The sequence below is a fragment of the Eptatretus burgeri genome, chromosome 10 (genome assembly GCF_056783735.1).
Source record: "Eptatretus burgeri isolate ZD-2024b chromosome 10, Ebu_testis_v1, whole genome shotgun sequence".
Taxonomy (NCBI): domain Eukaryota; kingdom Metazoa; phylum Chordata; class Myxini; order Myxiniformes; family Myxinidae; genus Eptatretus; species Eptatretus burgeri.
In genome coordinates, this window is record NC_140970.1 from 54,670,423 (window position 1) to 54,690,839 (window position 20,417).

General features: G+C 45.2%; 1 protein-coding gene across 2 annotated transcripts in view; it reads left to right on the forward strand.

Annotated features, from left to right (window-relative positions):
* HADH (hydroxyacyl-CoA dehydrogenase) overlaps window positions 1-20,417 on the forward strand; it is a 65,598-nt gene that overhangs the window by 20,339 nt on the left and 24,842 nt on the right. Inside the window, exons 4-5 of one of the 2 annotated variants that reach the window (XM_085898431.1) lie at window positions 10,182-10,308; window positions 18,252-18,341. In XM_085898431.1, the coding sequence (XP_085754557.1) occupies window positions 10,182-10,308; window positions 18,252-18,341 (217 nt within the window). The remainder of the gene's footprint in view (window positions 1-10,181; window positions 10,309-18,251; window positions 18,342-20,417) is intronic. The other variant, XM_085898432.1, reaches the window with a different exon arrangement.

Here is a 20,417-nt window from a genome sequence, read left to right on the forward strand (position 1 = left end):
TAGTAGGTGTAACCACCCACCATGATCTCACTGCAATCCGGTCTCCGAACCTCAGAGTGCTGCAATACCGATGTCCAAACGCTTGAGCTCAGATGATAACAGAGACAGGCGATCATCCTCTCTATGTGGGATAGGACATTCCAGGCACCCACCCGAAGGGACCGCCTCAGGTTAACCCAAGGAGACCGCCGTCTGGTGGACAACACCTCAGCCCCACTCCGACACACTATCCCGCAATCTGACCCGGGAATGTTACCCCATGGTTTCCCTCCTATCACCAAAGATTGGGGGTCCCGAAGGCCTTCCCCAATCCCGTCATCCGGTGAGCTGCCCTGCGAAGGGAAGCTGCACAGGAGGTACTCCCACGGAGTGGGTTTTCAGATTTCTTTGCGTTTTTGTGTTTTGCGGAATGAAGGGTTTTACGGTGGCTGGAGTGCAAATCCTGCCACCAACCTCCTAATAAGAAGTAACCCAACTGCAGGAGGACGTCCGCAGACACAGTTGGGCACTAGATATGGATGGCCGTTGGCTCACAAGGAGTTCCTCTGCCCTTTGAGGTATTCCACAACTTCACTTGGTATTCCTAAAGTGGTGAAGACATGGTGTAAATGAGCCTTATGTGGCAATGAGTTCAAACGCAAGGAGAAACTTTTCTACAAAGCCCGTCTCTTGAGGATAAGTTTACGGTGGCTTATCATCTCAAAAGTTGGTGATTCTGTTTATGCTATTGCTTCGTAAATGGGGGTAGCATCGTTGACCACGCATGAAAAAAATGGGACGTGAATATTTTTGAAGGAACAGAGTCAAGGGTGCAGTGATTGACATATTGAGGACACTTTCCTCACTTGATTTCAGATGGTGATGAAAGTGAACATTCCCATCTCCAGGCCATTGTTGCAGGAGATAACGCATGAGATTTGCAGCAGCATTTCAGCATCCTCCTCTTCCATCACAACTGAACAAGATACAACCTTCATGTAGCAATCATTGGATTCTAAACTTGTTCAAAAAGTATCATCGAGGGAGAAAACAGCAGTGTGACCATAAGGCCCTGTCACACCTTGACAATTTAGCCAGCGCATGCCTGACGTATGCAAAATTTGGCTAAAACGCTGGCACACGTCGAATATGTTATGGGTAAGTTTGTATACGTTAAGAGCACACTGGCATACGTCGTAGAATGCTGGCTTTTTTTCGTAGTATGCTGGCATATGTCGTAGTACGCCGAGGTGTTAGACAAATTTTCCATGCTTGAAATTTTTCGACGTATGCCAGCGTATGACTCACACGTTCCGCATATGCTTGGCCATAAGTTGTAGGCACGTTACGCGATCGTTGACACACGTCGACACACGTTACTTGTAAGTTACTCATAAGTTGAAACACGTCAAGGTAATAGTTAGCGTCAGTGTTCCAGACTCCCTGTTTTTTTTTTTTTCTTTCTTCGGTATGACGGTGATGTTGACACTTAGATTTCTAGTGCGGTTATGATATAATATAATTAATAGGCTGCCGCTCAACGATTTAAATCATATCCGCACTAGAAATAGAAGTGTCAACATCACCGTCATACCGAAGAAAAAAAAAACAAAAAGAAAAAACCAGGGAGTCTGGAACACTGACGCTAACCATTACATCGACGTGTTTCGAATTATGAGTAACGTACGAGTAACGTGTATCGACGTGTGTCAACGATCGCGTAACGTGCCTACAACTTATGCCAGCGTATGCGGAATGTGTGTCATACGCCGAGTACGTCGAGAAATTTTCAACATGCCGAAAATTTCTCGATGTACTCGGCGTATGACGACGTATGCCAGCGTACTACGATGTCTACCAGCGTACTACGACATATGCCAGCGTGCCCTTAACGTATTCGACGTGTGCCAGCTTGGTTCGGCAAATTTTTCACATGTCGGCATACGCTGGCTAAAACGTCAAGGTGTGACAGCGGCTTCACACTTCGATGTCTAGTGCGGTTATGATTTGGATCGTCGAGCCGCAGCATATGAATAGCCTACGCCACGTGATCGTCGGTGATACGCTGCCGCATGCTATGCATAAGTTAGACGATCTTTTGGCATAAGTTGTGAACGCCGACAACACGCTCAGCATTCGTTGGTATAAGTTATCTATATGTGATTGAAATGTTCTGTGTACGTTACTAATACGTTATGCATATGTCCAACACGTTATTATACACCCAAAACTTTAAGAAAACATCAATAGTTCAGCGTACGCCAGCGTTTTACATACATTTTGATACCTTGCCATACGCTGGCTAAAACGTCAAGGTGTGACAGCCCCTTTAGCAGCTGTGCAGCTATTTAAATGGTTGATTCCATGGTTCAGTTGGTTATTTGCCTTATCAAGAGCAGACTGTTTAAAAAATGCATTTTTCTAAGAAACAAAAATCAGAACATTGAGACTTCCTGGTATGTGAAGAGTCATCTCTTGACTGGGGTTTAAAAAGCTCCAAGAACCACTTTTTACTCCTCTGTGTCAGTGCGAAGGGTACAGACAAACTTCTTCTTCTTTCGTATGCAGCACAAGGATGTGGGGTAACATCATTGGGTGAGGTGCGGCTGTGCTGCTGATGTAGTGCCCTCTGTCGGTTAGGGTAGGAAATGGTCATTTGTACAGGGTGGTGGCGACAGCTCACCAACTCCTTGCGAAGGACTCTGCAGGATCTTTAACACTGACCAACTGATACTGGCAGATGGGATGCCGGGTTTAACGTCCATCCGAATAACGCCACACACTTTCATGAATTACCCAGCCTCTGAAGCACCGGGATGACAGTATCTAGCTTTGTATTGAGTCTAACCCAGGCGAGACATTTGGAGGTGAATGTGTGTACCTCTCGGCCATCCTGTTGTCCTCCGGAAAAGCTGAAATCCATAGTTGTAAAAAGGAAAAAAAACAAACCTCAATTCCCTCGCAGATGTATAACCATCGACCATTTACAGGTTCATTGGGGGGCCTTTTTCTTCATTCCATTTTGGCTTTCATAAACCTCAATTGCCTTGAAATATTTGTGAATACTCTTAAATGTAAATGCAATACCATAGACAGGTTTAATTAAATTTGACAGCTTCCCTTGTATTAAAATCAAAATACTGCAGAGATAATAACAATCAGGGAAAACAATGACTGGATAACTATAACAGCACTCGGGAAAGACCATACCTCACCTACCCAACTCATCCACCAATTTTGTCAAAACCTGTACATAACTTTTTGAGATATCGTACTATATAAAGTTTTTGGCCCTTATTTAAATTGTGAAGAATCACTTGCAAAAATTAAATAAATTCCCTTATCTGGATCCAGATATTCATCAAAATCGAATCAATTCGTCATTGCATGCACCAAACCTGTCCCAAGTTTCATCCAAATTCGTCCATAACTTTTTGAGATATCATGCTCACAGACGAACAGACAGACAGAAAAACAGGGGTGAAAACACAACCTCTGTCCACTTTTGGTGGTGGAGGTAACGAGATATCTGCGATCACAAAGTGATCACCAAAGGCAAGCCTCCCTTGGAACCCGTGATGGCCATATTTTTCTTGGACGACCATATTATTATCAGGTCAATCAAGATTAGATCTGTGACTTGCTACAGGTACCATGTAAACCTGTACTAACCTGTTTCATGGTCAGGTTATCGGTGACTAAACTGTCTTCCCCACGAGGTTTCCTGGTGAGGAGGGTGTATGGATATGGACACCCAGCAGGATTAAAAACAAAACCTGTCAAAGGGTGGAGGAGCTCCTTCTGATCAATGGCCATCCATTTCTAGTCCCAAACTGTGACTGCGGATGTCCTTCTGCAGTTGTTTTACTTTTTTTTAGGAGGTTGGTGGCAGAATTTACACTCACACCACCGTAAAACATTTCATTCCGCAAAACCCACAAATATAAGAGAATCTGAAAACCCACTGTGTGGGAGTAACTTCTGTGCTGCTGCCCTCCGCAGGGCAGCTCACCGGATGATAGGATTGGGGCAAAGCCTCCGGGAGCCCCATTCCTTCATGATAGGAGGAAAACCATGGGGTAAACCTCCAGGGTCAGATTGCGGTGGTGTGTCGCGGAGTGGTGCTGAGGTGTTGATCACGAGACAGCAGTCTCCTTGGGTGGACCTGAGGTGGTTCCTTCAGGTAGATGCCTGGAATATCCCATCTCTAAGAGAGGATGATCACCTGTGTTATCATCTGAACCCAAACGTTTCAACATAGGTATTGCAGCACTCTCTGATGTTCGCAGACCAGATAGTGGCGAGATCATGGTGGGTGGTTGCAACTACTATTGGTCTGGTCGCTCTGATGGTTACCATGTCCAAGGAGTTGCTGTAGCTGTGTCCAATAAGCTGACTCCTGATGTTGAGGTAACACAGGTCAATGAGCATTTTATGAGACGAAGGATTCGTCACTCCTTGGTTGTCGTTTCTCTGGTCTCTGTATATACTCTGACTGAGGCGAGTGATCTCACTGTGAAGGACACGTTCTATGCCGTGCTCGAGTCTGTGGTTGATCTGTGCCCCAGGCAAGATACTCTTCTAGTCTTGAGGGATTTCATTGCATCGACTGGAACAGACAGGAATGGTTATGAGACATGTGTTGGCCCCCAAGGGTCTAGAACTGTGAACCAGAATAGCACTAAGTTCCTTGACATTGCAAGAAGTCATGGACTGAGGTTGGCTTGTCCATGGTTTCAACGCATACAGGCTCATCGCTGGACTTGATATTCCAACGCTGGTTGTGTGGTAAAGGAGATTGAGCATGTGCTCGTTAATGGTTGCAAGAGGATGATCCAGAGCTGTAGGGTCGAATGGAGAGCTCACTTCCTCAATACTGACCACAGGCTTGTTGTAGAAACTCTTAAGTTTCAGCTTCAATCCAGGAGAATGATATCATCCCAGCCTCGGCTGGATGTTGGCAAGCTCAAAGATGAGACGGTAGCTGAGGAGTTTGCGAACAGGCTGAGTGGGGATTGTGGGGGTCTCGGTGCTTTGGGGAATCTTGAAGAGTTTTGGAGTGCCTTCAAGACCACCATCCTTGATGTTGCCTGTGGATGTCTTGGAACAAACTGAAGGACGAAGGAGAATTTTGTGTCTCAAGGGACGCTGGATACTATGGACCAGAGTCACAAGGCCAGGCTGAATAGCAGAGTTAAGCTGTTCAGGGAGCTGATGCATAAAACTGAATGTGTGGTTAGGGTGGACAAGGAGGCCTATGTGCATGGAATCTGTGAGGGACTAGAGCATCACCTGTGGTCAAGTGATTGTTGTCTGTCTTACAGGGGAATTCGCGCATTGCATTCCTCCACGCCCGTTTTTTGGCACACTGCAGCTAGAGCGGAGGGTGGTGGGCTCTTGACAGAGGAGTCCGAAGTGAAGGCCTGCTGGGCCGGTTACTTTGAGCGGTTGTACCAGGCTGATCCACCAGCTGTCGAGTTGGACGTCAGGGGTGTTGCAATCCCTGTGGCTGACCCTCCAATCAACTGTGGTCCACCTTCGCTTGTGGAAACGCAGGGTGCGGTGAACCGGTTGAAATGGGGTAAAGCTCCTGGGATTTGTGGCATCCATGCTGAACTTCTCAAGGCTGGTGGAAATGCTGCACTCGTGTCGTTGCATTGAGTTCTGTGCACTGCCTGGAACACAGGCATCATCCCAACTGACTGGAAGAGGGGCCTTGTTGTCCTTCTCTTGAAAAGGAAGGGTGATCGCCAGGACTGAAAACAACTACCGAGGGGTGACGCTTCTCTCAGTGCTGGGCAAGATCTTTGCTCAGATAATTATTGATAGGGTTCACCACCATCTGCTTGAGCACCAGTGTCCAGAACAGTCAGGCTTTACATCAAAGAGGTCTTTACATCGTCAATGATTGACCGTAGCCTTGCTCTTCGGATCTTCACCAAACACAGACGAGAGTTTTGGCAGGGGCTGCTTGTAGCCGATGTTGATCTCTGCAAAGCGTTCAATTCAGTGAATCGGGAAGTCCTCTGCAGGATTCGTGGTCTTCCTGGGGTGTCACCAAAACTGATCAATCAGTCTGAACTATACTCTGGTCATGATTTTGCTGTGAGATGTGGTGATACCATCTCTAACTTATTTCCAGTTGTTGCTGGAGTTCGTCAGTGGTGTGTATTGGCCCCCACACTTTTCAGCGCTTGTATGGACGATTCTGGAGAGGATGTTGGAGAGCTCAAGCTGCGGTGCATCGTTTGGGAATGTCAAGATCTCTAACCTTGATTTTGCATTTGATGCAGTCATCTTTGCGGAGACACTGGATATCCTTTTGGGGGCCCTCCAGGTGCTGAATTAGGAGTCGGAGCTGCTGGAATTACGGGTTCCTGGGTCAAAACTAATATCTAGGCTTTCAATGACATATTGCATGTTACTATCCTGTTTGTACCTGTTTGTGTTAAGTATGTTGAGGTCACGTCGAGATTCACTTACCTTGGCAGTGATATTCATGTCTCTACTGGCTGTGAGCCAGGAGGTCAATCGACGTCTGGGTCGGGACTGGGGAGTCATGTATTCACTGGATCATTGGGTGTGGCACTGCCGGTACCTGTGCAGGAGGACGAAAGTCTGAGTCTTCAGGCCGTTGGTGCTTCCGATCTTGCTTTATGGATGTAAAACTTGGACTCTGACTAGGAATCTGAGGCGGAGACTTAATTCCTTTGACAACAGGTCTCTTCGGAGAATCCTTGGCTCTTGCTGGTTGGACTTTGTGTCCAACGAACGGTTGCTGAGAGAGATTCAAATGAGATTTGTTACCTGCATAGTCCATGAGCGTCAGCTGCGGGCTGTATGGGCATGTAGCTCGTTTTCCTGTTGCGGATCTTGCTCACCAGATTCTCTCAGCGAGGGAGCCTCATGAGTGGAGGAGGCGAATGTGCCGACCATGTGCCTCGTGGTTGCAGCAGGTTGATCAGCATCTCAAGGAGATGGGGATGGGCCAGGCATCTGCCTGGGGTATGGCCAGCCGGATAACCCCCGGCATACTGGCGGAAATTGGACGCAACGAAGCGCTTCTCCGGCACATGCTTCCATTCGTGACCTGACCATATGACCTTGATCTTCAACATTCATGGATAGAGTGTAAATTTAGAAAACTAGTGCATGCCCGTAGGTGCGTGCCCGTAGGTGCAAACAAAACAAAACAAAAAACGTTCAAACCGCATGCCAGAAACAACTACACAGGCCATTCCTTCGCTCTCACGTGCCCGTACGTGCGTGGCCGTACATGCAAAAAAAAAACCTTTCAAACCGCGTGCCAGAAACAACAACCACACAGGCCGTTCCTTCGCTCTCGTAAACAACGACTGGATTGGGGCATTGTGTTTAAGAAAGTACAGAAATCGAGAAAGAAAGAATCGAGAAAGAATACAGTAATCGTCACTATCCAAAGTGAAGTCCTCACTGTCCGGAAGTTCACATATGGGAGTTACGATTATTCGCTATTTCGTTTTAATGGCCAATTATTCAATTAGCGCCAACGTATTTTGCGTTTTATCGCAAGAAAAAAACAGAGAAGAGGAAAGAGGAGAAAAAAAAAAAACGTGCAAAAAATAATTTACTTCCTGCTTCGGAGCATATCAGCACTCTGATGTTGCCCAAATTTATGCACCGTCTAATATGAAAACGATCATAACTTGGGGCATTGTGTTTATCTATAAATGCGCATAACTAATCGAGAAATTATTAGAATACATGAAAAAAAAACGTGCAAAAAAATAATTTACTTCCTGCTTCGGAGCATACCAGCACTCTGATGTTCCCGAAATTTATGCACCGTCTAATATGAAAACGATCATAACTTGGGGCATTGTATTTATCTATAAATGCGCATAAATCGAGAAATTATTAGAATACACGAAGTCATCATTATCCGGAAGCCCGTATGTTGTAACCCGTAATGGGGAACGCGGCTGCCCGTAAAAAAAAAAAAATAATAATGATAATAATAAATAAATATTCAAACCACGAGCAACAAACAACAACCACATAGGCAGTTTCTTCGCTCTCGCGTGCCCGTACGTGGGTGGCGCTGAAGTTCGTATATCACAGTTACGATGACTCGCAATTTTGGTTTTAATGGCCAATTATTCAATTTGCGCCAACGTATTTTGCCTTTTCGCAATGTCCTCGCAAGGAAAAACAAAAAGAGAAGAGAAGAGAGAAAAAAATACTTCCTGGTTCAGAGCATACCCGCACTCTGATGTTACCGAAATTTATGCACCTTCTCATATGAAAATGATCATAACTTGCGGCATTGTGTTTATCTATAAATGCGCATAAGAAATCGCGAAATTATTAGAATACACGAAGTCATCACTCTCCAGAAGTCCGTACGTTGTAACCCGGAATGGGGAACGCGGCTGAGCTTCCCTTCCCTATCGGCCACGCCCACGCAGCAACGTGTATTGTCATTGGTTTGGTAAATAAATGGCCATAACTTGGGAAGCACTTGTCCGATTAATATCAAACCTTGAAAAGGCACATCCTCAGGTCCCCAGCAATATATCTGGCAAGTTTCAATTAGATCGGACCAGCGGTTGTCGAGAAACAGCGGTCACAGACACACACACACACACACACACACACACACACACACACACACACACACACACACACACACACACACACACACACACACACACACACACACACACACACACACACACACACACACACACACACACATTGCTGGAATTATAGATCGATGTGTCCCCATCTACAATCTGTCCAATATCTGTACACTCAACATCATGAAAATCATCGGAAAATTATTCAAGTTATGGTCAAAAAGGTGTTTGTGGTTAATTTGGTCACAATCCATAAAAGTAGGTTGAGGACACTAATCAAATTTCAGGTGCACAACTTCACTGCAGGTATGCTATTTTGATGCAAGAACATCTTGAAAGGTTATGTGGTCTTTGAGATTCTGCATTGGCAAAATTGAGCGATGACAAAAAAAAAACTTTCTTTCAGACCGCTTTTGACCTTGACCTTTAACTCAGAGAGGGATGATGTAAATGAGGCAGAAATGCATCTTGCTCGAGGATATCTATAGAGGACAATTTCGTTCCAATCGGTCAAACCTTCGTCGAGTTATCGTGAAGCATTAAAATGTCTATAATTAAGTCATGATCTTCATTATGTCAAGGTCAAAAAATTATGTCAACCCTGCATACTTCCCATTGTTGATGCAAAATTTCATTCCTAAAGTCCAAGCCGGTTCTGAGATACAGCTTGGACATTGGTCATCAAAAAAGGAAGGAAAATAACCCCCCCCTCCCCCCAAAAAAAACCAACATGGTTGTTGAGTACTCCTGAACATCTAAGAAATCTGAGGTACCATTAAAATTTTGGGGCACAAATTGTAGAAACAAACCCTACAACAGGTATTAGCCTCCCTCTCTTCTCGAGGGGGAGGCTTCATTAAAAGCTAACTTTTGTTAATAATTCTTTGTTCAAAGACAACCCCCTACCTTTTCCATATGCACAGCCCTGAACCCCCACCCTTTACCTTTTTTTCCTGTCTCCTCTTGTGGAGTAGATAGAAGGCTCTGCAAAGCATCAGCTTGCAGAGACATTGATTTTGTAGCATCAAAGTTCCTTGCCAATAATCTTTTTGGACAAATATACCATACCTCTTTTCCCTTTGAATGTGATTCTGAAGTGCCACCAACACATTTGGATGGGATGTGGGTTGTGCTGGGGTTTGGAAAATGACTAAACCTCATCTAACTTTACTGCTAGTGTTAACAGTTCTCTTTTCCTCGGTAAAACATAGTGATTGCAGACATATACATGCAATCAACGCAAAACAGCCATGTGAGCTATGTCTTTCTCACTATCAAAACACACAGTGAAATTGCATTCCTGCCTTGTGTGATGATTCCTTGATGGCTGATTGTGGATTACAAAGTTTTTGTAAACATTTTGCACATTAAAATATGAGAGTAAATGAGAAACTAGAAATGTAAATATAAAAATTGGTGTTGCTTAAGTAAACAATTTAAATTTTGAATGTAGTAACAGTAGGTAATTCTGCTCTTAAAAAAGAAAGCAAAGCTCAACTAATATTCTTATCACCAGACTTGATCATTTCTCTTACCCAATATCAAGATGACCTACTATGTTTATTCAAACATTTGTTTTGACAGACGGGCCATTTTTGTGAGCAACACTTCTTCCTTACCCATCACGAACATTGCAAATGCCACAACACGACAAGACCGTTTTGGTGGCCTGCATTTCTTCAACCCAGTACCAATGATGCCATTAGTAGAGGTTGGTGATTATCTACAAACTTTGCTTTATCAGCAAAGAACCTGTCCTCATAGACGAGTTGATTCCCCACTTTGATGATGTCGATAGTTTTCAAATGGTGAATTGCCATATTTAAGTATGAATTTTAATACCCGTTCCCACTGTGAGCAGTGCTGTACCATACGAGGTCCATCTAAAAAGTAATGGGACTGAGCCTGCTGTGTGCTCCACTTACACAACTTGAATGAACTGGTTGCATCACAGTCTTTCGCAACATTCCAGAAATATATATATGATTAGTGATGGTTGAATGTGCTCATTGTGTGATTTTTTTTTACAGGTCGGGCTTTACACGTTGTCCAATCTTAGTCGTCGCACTATTGCGCTTTGAGTCGTGAGCAGAGAGCCAATCTGAAGTTTCTTGCCAAGCTTGGCAAAACACCTTCCTAATCCTTCGCAATGCTGCAGCAAGTCTAGGGGGAAGAAACGATGTCACGTACACGTGCATTTCAATGGCACAAGAGTTTGGCACGTTCAAAGAGGGACGGGAGGAGGTTGAAGAAGATCCACGGTCTGGAAGACCTTCAACGAGCAGAACGGCGGACAACATCGAGCATGTGAAGCAGATGGTGCACGCAAATCATCGACTCACGGTGCGGATGATTGCTGAGGAACTTTCCATCAACAAGGACACTGTCTGGAGCATCATTAGTGAAAATATCGAAATGTGCAAGGTGTGCACAAAGATGGTCCCCAAGCTGTTGTCCGAGGACCAGGAACAGCAGAGTCACTGTCTGTCAAGACATTATGGAGTGCCTCGAGGACGATCCAGACTTGCTCGGGAGAGTCATTACTGGTGATGAATCATGGATATTCGAATACGATCCTGAGGCCAAACGGCAGAGGCGTCAGTGGAAAAGTCCGGCATCACCAAGACTAAAGAAAGCAAGGATGTCGAAGTCAAAGGTCAACGTGATGCTCATCACGTTTTTTGACATCAAGGGTATCGTCCACTTCGAGTTTCTACCACTGGGTCAAACAGTGAATCAATCCGTGTCCAAGATTCTCCGGCGCCGGCGCCTCATGAGATCAGTCTGGGACAAGAGGAGGGATCTGTGGGAGAACAACGCCAAGGTACTCCACCATGACAACGCCCCTGCTCACAGTGCCCTGAGCATCCGACAGTTTCTGGCGGAGAGGAACGTGCCAACTCTGGAGCAACCCCCATATTCGCCAGACTTGGCCCCTTGTGATTTTTTTCCTATTCCCCAAGCTCAAGGGGGTGATCAAGGGGACCCGATTTCCTGATGTGGAGGCCATCAAAAGGGCCATGACAATGGAGCTCCGGAGGATTCCAGAAGAAGCATTCCGGGGGTGCATTAAAGCGTAGAAGAAGAGGATGGACAAGTGTGTGAGACTGGAGGGAAACTATTTTGAAGGGGACAAGCTGTGATATCAATATATTTTTTGGAATAAAATTTCTGTGAAGTCAGTCCCGTTACTTTTTAGACGGACCTCGTACACATTTACATCAGGTGGTACAATATGATACACTTTTACAGAGAGAATTAGCATCTCTTCTTACCACAAACCTGCTATGTTTATGTAGGTTTGGGGTAGGAAGAGGATGCTATATAATGTAATGGGGGTCACATTAAAGCACCTGTTAATGTGATACCATTGGGTATGGGATTTGAACTAAATGAATTACATGTTACATACATATATATTGTTACGGCTGTGGAAATTCGCAGAGCACCATATCGGTCCTTAGATCAGTTATGCTGATAAGTCTGTGTTCAGATAGATTCCCCACCGTTGTCTAATGGGATTTATTCGTGTGATCAGGGCTGTGATCTTTGAGTTAGCCGTTTTTCTTTCGCTATCTTTATTTTGGACCAACCGCCATTACTACCACCACAAAGAGCCACCAACCACAACAACCATGATCACCACACCACCTTCTCGTCAACCGCCAACATCCCCACAGACAACGAACAGCCACCTTCACAACAACCACCTTAACCACCACCGCCCAACCACACCACCCTCACGTCCACCACAAACGCAAGCATCACCTTCTCCACAACAACAACCACAACCACCTTCTCCACAACCGCATTTTATCGACCACACCACTACCTCAACAACCACACCACAAACCTCTCCACATCGAATAACACCTACACCACGGATACTCATCAAGAAAGGAAACAAAGGCAACGGTAGGAAAACCCGTTGCCCCCGCGGAGTGCGGGCAGAACCACAGCTCCAAAGAGAGAAGTTCTGATAACGCCTGGGACTTCCCCTCCCCCTTTCCCTGCTTTCCCGCGTGCCGGGAGGAGGGAGGGGTGGATTGAGCCAGGGTTCAAAGTTGATGTGAAGGAGGGGTCTCATTTTGGGTGGACAATGCCCCCGGCGACACCTCCCCTTGGGGGCAACAGCAACAAAACGTCTAGAATTCTTCCCCGCGTGCCGCGAAGGGAGGGGCGAAGCGCTGTGGAGATAAAAGGGCACGCGGAACGAAAGGTCGCTCTCGGTGTGGGTCGCGCTCTGTCTGTCTGTCTGTCTGTCTGTCTGTCTGTCTGTCTGTCTCTCCCTGTCAGTCAGTCGTCTCTGGGTTGTCGAGTTGGCTCTGCACGGAGAGAGAGTCGTCAGTGCTGGAGGTTGTGGAGGTGTGTGGAAAGGAGGAGAGAGCGTAGATCAGCGGAGCTGATGCATGTAGCCTGCCGAGCCGTGTCTTACCGTGGGTCGTGGAGACGGGACGTCGCGGGTTTCCCCAGCGAGGTGAAGGTAGCGAACCCGGTCTCGCAGAGCCTCTGCGGTCGACATGGCTCCGTGTTATAAAGACCCCAAGGGGTCCAGTCTACCCCTTGTCTGTCCTGGGGTTTTTCCTTGCTTTTCTTTTGAATGAACATTGTGGCGCCATGTCCTTAAGTAAAATTGTTAAGTGTGTACATAGTAAATAGATGGTTGTAGCTCTTTGTCTTGCTCGCGTCTTGTCCCTACCCCTATTCTTCGTCTTGCTTGTATTACATGCATTGCTTTCAGCTTTGACAAATTGCTTGATTGATACATGACTGCATGTGTTGTTTGTAAATAAATGTGCTTGTTTAAATGTACCCCGTTCGTTGCGTCTTTTCCCGAATTGAACTGCCATATTGCCCTCAGAATATAGTTGGTTTTTAAATAGCAGGTAAAGCGATCGGGTCCAACGGGGGTCGCGATAACACCCCGCTTGGTTGTCCCAAACGGAGCGAGCTGCATTAAGCGGCTCGTGTCCCAGCGGACCCGTTGAGGTACAATCTCTCGGTAATCTACCTGCATGATTAATTAGGTATATCGACAATTCGGCGATTGACCTTGAAGTGTGCGGGTGGAGTACGGACAAGGTTGTGATGTGGTTAAAAACACACCCGTGGCTGGTTTTCGGCGTTGATCCGGAAAGCCGCGACTGGATTGTCCGTTCGGTGGGCGAAACGGCCGCCATTGGCTAAACGCGGTCGTTCGCACGCCGGCGGGCGAGAATCCACATATATATATATATATATATATATATATATATATATATATATATATATATATATATATATATATATATATATATATATATATATATATATATATATATATATATATATATATATATATATATATATATATATATATATATATATGTGGGCGGAGGGGGGAGGGAGTTGGCTTTTTTGTTTTACCACGTAAAACCAACACCCTGAGTACAGCCACCATTTTTCAAATCATTCTGTCGATCGGTTCAGTAATGCATAGTGGTCAAACACACATACACTTCTCATAATGTTAAAACAAGTTTGGTATGGCAGTTCTAACTTACGGGAATATGATTTTTCTTTCTTGGGCAATTTTTTTTTTTATGCCTCCGCGACGAAGTCACTGGATGCATTATGTTTTCGGGTTGTCCGTCTATCTGTCCGTGATAGCTTTTCATTACCGTGATAACTGAAGAATGGCTGAAGGGATCAAAGTCAAACTTGGTACAAGTATGTATAATGATGTAGAGATAAACTGCTAAGATTGTGGGGTCAAGAGGTTAAAGGTCAGAGGTCTTGTCAGGTAAAAGTTCTGTCACCACAGTAACTTGTGCACCAGTAATGGGATTTTGACCAAACTTGGTATAAGTGTATATTATGATGCAATGATGAACTGATTATATTTCGGCATCAAGAGGTCAAAGGTCATGTCAGGTAAAAGTTTGATACTTGAGAACAGCTGAAGGGATTTTAATCAAACTTCGTACAAGTATGTATAAACTTCCGTCAGTGCGAAGGACCATGATTGTTTGTATTAACCACAGAAAAGTACAAATCGTGAAGGAAAAGGCACATCCAACCAAAATAAGATATGTTGCAGTGTTGGTGTGAGAAGCCCTTTAATGGTGCAGTATTAGTGACAGGTCAGATCAGATTAGATCTGTGACTTGCTTCAGGTACCATGTAAACCTGTACTAACCTGTTCCATGGTCCGGTTGTTGGTGACTAAACCGTCTCCCCACCATGTTTCTTGGTGAGGAGGGTATATGATATGGACACCCAGCAGGATGAGGAACAAAACCTGTCAAAGGGCAGAGGAGGTCCTTGTGAGCCAACGGCCATCCAGATCTAGTGCCCAACTGTGTCTGGATATCCTCTTGCAGTTGGGTTACTTTTGATTAGGAAGTTGGTGGCAGGATTTGCACTCCAGCCAGCGTAAAACCCTTCATTCCGCAAAGCCTTATAAAAGCATAAAAATATCCGAAAACCCACTCAATGGGAATACCTCCTATGCAGCTTCCTTGCGTAGGGCAGCTCACCAGATGAAGGGATTGGGGAAAAACCTTGGGGACCCCAAATCTTTCCTGAGAGAGGGAAACCTCAGGGTAACCTTCCTGGGTCAGATTGTGGGAGTGCTTTTTCAGGGTGGTGCTGATGTATCATCCACCAGACGGCAGTCTCCTTGGGTTAACCTGAGGCGGTCCCTTTGGGTGGGTGCCTGGAATGTCCTATCCTTAAGAGAGGATGATCATCTGTCTCTGTTATCATCTGAGCTCAAGCGTTTCGACATCAGTATTGCAGCACTCTCTGAGGTTCGGAGAACGGATTGCGGTAAGATCATAACGGGTGGTTACACCTGGTATTGGTCTGGTCAATCTGATGGTTACCATGCCCAAGGAGTTGCTGCACCTGTGTCCAATAAGCTGACTCCAATGACAATTGAGGTAACACCAGTCAACGAGCGTATTATGAGACTAAGGATTCGTCACTCCTTGGGTGTCATTTCTCTGGTCTCTGTATATGCTCCGACTGAGGCGAGTGATCACACCGTGAAGGACACATTCCATGCCACGCTCGAGTTTGTGGTTGATCAGTGTCCCAGGCGAGATACTCTTCTCGTCTTGAGGGATTTCAATGCATCGACTGGAACTGATAGGGATGGATATGAGACATGTGTTGGTCCCCATGGGTCTGGAACTGTGAACCAGAATCGCACTAAGTTCCTGGACTTTGCAAGAAGTCATGGACTGAGGGTGGCTGGTTCATGGTTTCAGCACTCACAGGATCATTGCTGGACTTGGTATTCCAACGCTGGCAGTATGGCAATGGAGATTGGCCATTTGCTTGTTGATGGTAGCTGGAGGATGATCCAGAACTGCAGGGTCTACCTGAGTGCTCTGTTCCTCAATACTGACCACAGGCTTGTTGTAGCAACCCTGAAGTTGTAGCTTCAATCCAGGAGAATGGTACAATCCCAGCCTTGGCTGGATGTTGGCAAGCTCAAGGATGAGAGGGTAGCAGAGGAGTTTGCAAACAGTGTGAGTGGAGATTTGAGGGGTCTGGGTGCTTTGGGGGATCCTGAAGAGTTGTGAAGTGCCTTCAAGACCACCGTCCTTGATGTTGCCGGTATATGTCTTGGAACCCACCGTAAGGCGAAAAAGAATTTTGTGTCTCAAGGGACACTGGATACTATTGACCACTGTCGCAGGGCCAGGCTGAATGGCAGAGCTGAGCTGTTCAGGGAGCTGAGGCATATAACTGTACGTGTACTCAGTGGGGACAAGGAGGCCTATGTGCGAGGAATCTGTGAGGGGGTAGAGCATCACCTGTGGTCAAGTGATTTTCATCCCAACTGACTGAAAGAGGGACCTTGTTGTTCCTCTCTGGAAAGGGAAGGGTGATCGCCAAGACTGCAACAACTACCGAGGAGTGATGCTGCTCTCAGGTCCAGGCAAGGTCTTTGCTCGGATAATTCTTTATGGGGTTTGCCACCATCTACTTGAGCAACAGCATCCAGAGCAGTCAGGCTTTACACTAAAGAGGTCAACAATTGACTGTATCCTTGCTTTTCGAGTCCTCACCGAACGTAGGCGAGAGTTTCGGCAGGGGCTGCTCGCAGCCTGTGTTGATCTCTGCAAAGTGTTTGATTCAGTGAATCGGGATGCCCTCTGGAGGATTCTTGGTCATCTTAGGGTGCCACCAAAACTGATCGATCTAATGTCTGAACTAAACTCTGGTTCTGAGAGTGTTGTGAGATGTGGTGATCCCATCTCTGACTTATTTTCAGTTGTTACTGGAGTTTGTCAGGGGGTGTGTGCTGGCCCCCACACTTTTCAGCACTCGTATGGACTGGATTCTGGGAACGATATCGGAGAGATCAAGCTGCGGTGCATCATTTGGTAATGTCAAGATCTCTGACCTTGAATTCGTAGATGATGCAGTCATCTTTGCGGAGACTCTAGGTATCCTTTTTGGGGCCCTCGAGGTGCTGAATGGGGAGTTGGAGCCACTCAAATTATGGGTTTCCTCGGTCAACAATAAGATCCAAGCTTTCAATGACATCTTCGATACTGCTATGTTGTCTGTACCTGTTTGTAACGAGGATGTTGAGGTCACGAAGAGATTCACTTACCTTGGCAGTGATATTCATGTCTCTGCTGGCTGTGAGCCAGAGGTCAACAGACGTCTGGGTCAGGCCTGGGTTAGTCATGGATTCATTGGATCATGGGGTGTGGCGCTGCCGGTACCTGTGCGGGAGGAGGAAAGTCTGAGTTTTCAGGTCCTTGGTGCTTCCAGTCTTGCTCTATGGATGTGAGACTTGGACTCTGACCAGGGATCTGAGACGGAAACTTAATTCCCTTGGTACCAGGTCTCTTTGGGGAATCCTTGGCTATCGCTGGTCAGACTATGTCCAACAAGCCGTTGCTGAGAGAGACTCAAATGAGATTTGTTACCTGCATAGTCCGTGAGCGTCAGCTGTAGCTGTCTGGACATGTGGCTTGTTTTCCTGACGCTAATCCTACTCACCAGATTCTCTCAGCGAGAGAGCCTCGTGAGTGGTGTCGGCCAATGGGCCGACCATGTTCCTCGTGGTTGCAGCAGGTTGATCAGCATCTCAAGGAGATGGGGATTGGCCAGGCATCTGCCTGGGGGATGGCCATACAGAGGCCCCTGGAGTACCGGCAGAAAGTGGACGCAGTGACGTGCTGCTCTGGCGCATGCTCCCATACCTGACCTGACCTGTTAGTGTGAGAAGGTATTACTGTACTGTGTTGGACTTATCATGGCTAAAGAAGGTGGTGGGACGCAATATCGTTTACTCTTGACAGTGAACTCCTCACCTGGAAATGCCAGTGAAGAAAGTACCACACAACTCCTTGCACACATTTTATGTGGTTGATATAAAAGCAACATGAGTAGGATTGAAAACATGACAGCACCTTAAATACCAGAAACAACCCCTTCCCCCTTTTGTGAACATAATAAATATATGCCCCCTTACTTTCACAAGTGAAAGCCTCTTTGAAAACTGTTATTTTTACTACACATTTTGTTTTGCACTTTTCTTTTCTTTTTTTGTATAACATGCAGTGTGCTCTTCAATATCTGTTTCAAAGAAGCCTATTATTGAACATTTTCTGGTATTTCAAGGAATAACAAGTTGTGATTTCTCAGGTGGTTCAGACGCCCATGACGAGTCAAATCACATTTGAAGCTTTAATTGACTTTGCCAAAGCCCTTGGAAAGCACCCTGTTGCATGCAAGGTAAACATTTATAACTATGCAATATATTAATTTGCTGAAATGTTGAACAGATCAAGTTTAATGATAATGATGATTCAGAAGGTTTTTGAGTAACATGTGATTTGTGCTCGCTGCATCATTCACTTGTGCTGTGACCGACACTGAGATTAAAAAAATAATAATAATAATAATAATAATAATACAGGTGAGGGTAAATGTAGAGGATACACAGGCTGAATGTAAAGAAAACAAGAACAGAAGTTTGTTCTGAGCAGTTAGCATGTAGAATAGCTTTACAGGAAGGCTTGTGGGAGTCTTACAGTGAATAGATTTTTAAAAGGGAATTGGTTTTGTACCTAGAAGTTCATGAAATATGATACAGCTTGCTAAAACAAAATGTGATGCTGCTTGTGTATGGTGTATTGCATGTGTGTTGTGATGCTTTCATTGGTTGTAATCTCAGGTGGGTATCAGAAGGTGGAACAAAGCGAAGCCCTCTCTAGTCCGAAAGTATCTGTCTTCATTGTTTAGGTTTGGGTTTCAAGCACAAGGTTGTAATATTTTTTTCATGTTTAAGCAGAATAGCATTTTCACTTGTACCATATCATAGTATGCATCTTGTTCTGAAGGAGCCTTTTTAAAGATTGTCAGTGAACCTGTGACAGCTTCAATTAATCATTATTACTATTTGAAATTTTTTTTTACAGGATCTAAGGCGAGTTGTGGAGCAGCCCCAAACACACATGAACATACAGACAAATACACGAGACATAGCACGGGACTGTTGCACAAGACAAACACAGCCACTGAGCTTGGGGAAAGTGCCCTCACTTCCTTGGGCACTCTGGGTACCAGCAGCACCACAACAATAGCGCCGCCTTTCTTACCATGTACTCAGTGGGGCGTTTCTTAAGCTGGAATTTCCTCCTCCCTGTGGGGATTGTCCATGCTCTTATCCTTTTAAATGCTAAACATCAAGCAAGGAAGCATCACATACCATTTCAAAAGTCTTTGGTATGACTCAACTGGAGTTTGAACCACCAAACTCAGAGCAGACACTCCAACCATGACACCATTCAGTCTGGTTTGTTGTGGTATTTCTTAATCTCTGTTTAATCCTTTGGAATCTGTAATTCAAACAGATACATTCTGGAGACTGTTCAAATGAGAAACAAAAAATTTAATTGGTGAGAATCATTTATTATCTAAGTCCTGCACCAACCCGAGCTCAGCAGAGGGAGTGTAGCTTAATTATAGACTGAACTGTATTTAGCTCATGTTACAAAATGCATTGCAGCATGACTATTTTGAATGAGTTTAATACAGACCATTCAATTTTAAATGCAGATCACTGCAATTATTTATGACTAGCAAATACCACCCATTGCTTCGCTGACGGAAATACTGAGGGGAGGGAGAGGAAGAGGGTGGAAGAGAGACAGAGACAGAGCCACAGGGAAAGAGGGGGAGAAACAGAAACAGAGACAGAGACTGACATGAGGGGAGGAGGGGGGGAGGAGGAGGAGAGACAAAGCGAATGATGTGTTTTGCTTAAGAACACACACGCGCGCGCGCACACGCACGCACGCACGCACGCACGCACGCACGCACGCACGCACACACACACACACACACAGACAACCACAAAGATTTACCTTTAAATAGAGTTCCTTAAAAGAAGAATTCAAGTGGAAAATCAGCGAAATTCAATTCAAAAATATATCAAGCCACAGAAAACACAAAATGTCTCACTATGCTTTTCACAACTCGAACCAACATGGTGGAGCTCTGAACACGAGGTCGATGCAAGTTATTTTTTATATGTATCTTTGTCGAAGTGATTGGTGGTATGATGAAAGCAGATTTCACAAAAAGGTGAAACAACATGATGATGTGTAAAAAATATTTGGGGCCTGAACTTTGAATGCCGATCGATGTATTTTTGGTTGTTTCGCAAAGTGACAATGCGGGTACTTTTTCCATCACGGGGTCTCGTTCATTTTGCCGAAAAAGAAGACCTGTATCACCATGTCGACTGTATCGCCATGGTTTGCAAACAAACAACCAAGCATCTTCTAGAGCGCTCGCTAAGTAGGT